This window comes from Arachis ipaensis, chromosome B10, assembly GCF_000816755.2.
Source record: "Arachis ipaensis cultivar K30076 chromosome B10, Araip1.1, whole genome shotgun sequence".
In the NCBI taxonomy this organism is placed as follows: domain Eukaryota; kingdom Viridiplantae; phylum Streptophyta; class Magnoliopsida; order Fabales; family Fabaceae; genus Arachis; species Arachis ipaensis.
The window spans coordinates 6,898,251-6,900,231 of record NC_029794.2 but is presented as its reverse complement, the minus strand read 5'-3'; the positions used below and the strand labels follow the sequence as shown (position 1 = coordinate 6,900,231).

Here is a 1,981-nt window from a genome sequence, read left to right as displayed (position 1 = left end):
ATCCCTGTGGGATCGACCTCACTCTAAGTGAGTTTTACTACTTGATGCGACCCAGTACACTTGCCGGTGAGTTTTAGGTGTTGGAATTCGGTTCCAACCCATCAGATTCCAAGACCAATCTAGAAGACAATTAAAGCCCAAGCTTTACAGGCTTGCAATGCTGATTAGTTAAAGAAAATAAATGCAAACACTACAATCTTGATCAGCAAAGCACAAAGTGAAAAAGAAAGAGTAGCAAATAGTAGCAGTATGGAAAAAAAAAAAGAAAAGGAAAAAGAAAAAGAAAAAAGAAGACAGAGGCTCATTACAGTTTATTCTAATTTTATCTTACATATCTCAATTCTCAATTCTCAGACGAAGGATTATGCATTATCACATGGAAATTTTCAAGAAGGTGGATATCATAGTGACACCAACAACTGGGTATGTAATAAACACCTATGTTAACAGCAGTTAAATTTATTATATTTGAATTGACTATATATAAAATCGATTGGAAAAGTTTTGGTGCATTTGTCTTTTCCACTCCAAAAAGAAAAAAAAAACTAATTATGTAGTTTTGTTTTCAAGGAAAAAGAAAAGATAGTTTCTATTGGTATTCTCGTGTAAATCCTATATAAATAAAAAAACTAAAAGTATTTGTTAAAATTAATATTTATTATTCTATATATAAATTAAAAAAAATAAAAATGGCTTAACAAGCCAAACGTGCGTATTAAGCTGCTAGTTCATCTAAAGCGCATATGCTTTCTTTTGGAATAATTTGATATGAATAGAATTATTTCTCACACTCTGGATAACACAGCATGACAGCACCCAAGATCCCTCCTAGTGCTCTGCAAAGTGGTGAGACAGATATGCAGACAACAGGTGATTGACTTGCTCTTTAAGTTGCAACTTCAAAGACTATATACAAATTGCTTTAATATTGCTTCATTATACTGTAATGTTTGTCATCATGAGAATCTTAAATAAAGTGGCATGATCACCACAACGCAACGCATATTTAATATCTTTCCTGTTGCCATATATGTTAACTTGAAATTTGTTTCTCAGCTTACCTTATGCGATTCATTATAGCGGGGAATCTTCTGGGACTCCCTGCTATTAGTGTCCCGGTGAGTAAAATGAACAGTACATTGAGTGTTTTTTAGAGTTAACCATTGCTAAGAGACTAATATACTCTCTATTACCGTTGATTCCTTTAACCAACAATGTTCCATGTACAGGTTGGTTACGATAAATCAGGACTTCCAATAGGTTTGCAGGTGATAGGCCGACCGTGGGCGGAAGCTACAATTCTGCGTATAGCATCTGCAGTGGAGGTACATATATTTTCATAATCGAAATAAAATAAATATGCACATAGATTAATAATCGAAATGGTCGATAAAAGCTGAGACATGCGTCAAATGATCCTAAAAAAATCCTTCTTCGAAAACAGATTGGTCTTTTAGTTAGTTAGATACTAACATATAAGTATATAACACAGATAATTTTTTTTTAGTATGTCATCATCTAATTGAATGAAGAATTGATTTCAGACATCTGATTTTTTTTAGGACTAAATTAATGTATACGTGATTTTTTAGAAACAATTTTGAAAAAAAAAAAAGATAATCAATGCATTTTCTTTATTTTTGTCTTATAATTAAAAATATGGGTCAGATGTGCTAGTTTGCACCTTTTTTGCAGACTAGCGGGCCAAAAAATTAATATCATTATTATCATTTAAAAGCAATTTTCAAAAGATTAAAGTGGTAAAGCCACTATTTTTTAAAAAAATTGACAAAATATTTTGAAAAATATTTCACTATATTGGCAATATACCAAAAAACTATTTCACTAAATTCTTGTTTTACTTTTTTTTTTTCCCCAATAAAAAACCAAAAACAAGTGTCAATAGAAAAAAGGTGTGTCGTCTTCCTGTCAAATCCCGTGGATTAAACGGCCCTTTTAGCTGGTTCTAACTTCGAATTTC

The 1,981-nt window shown here is 31.7% G+C and overlaps 1 protein-coding gene across 2 annotated transcripts in view; it reads left to right on the top strand.

The window, feature by feature from the left end:
* The window catches only part of LOC107622849 (fatty acid amide hydrolase), a 10,210-nt gene that overhangs the window by 6,704 nt on the left and 1,525 nt on the right, over positions 1-1,981 (top strand). Inside the window, exons 16-19 of one of the 2 annotated variants that reach the window (XM_016324895.2) lie at positions 355-423; positions 806-870; positions 1,057-1,118; positions 1,230-1,325. In XM_016324895.2, the coding sequence (XP_016180381.1) occupies positions 355-423; positions 806-870; positions 1,057-1,118; positions 1,230-1,325 (292 nt within the window). The remainder of the gene's footprint in view (positions 1-354; positions 424-805; positions 871-1,056; positions 1,119-1,229; positions 1,326-1,981) is intronic. The other variant, XR_002355071.1, reaches the window with a different exon arrangement.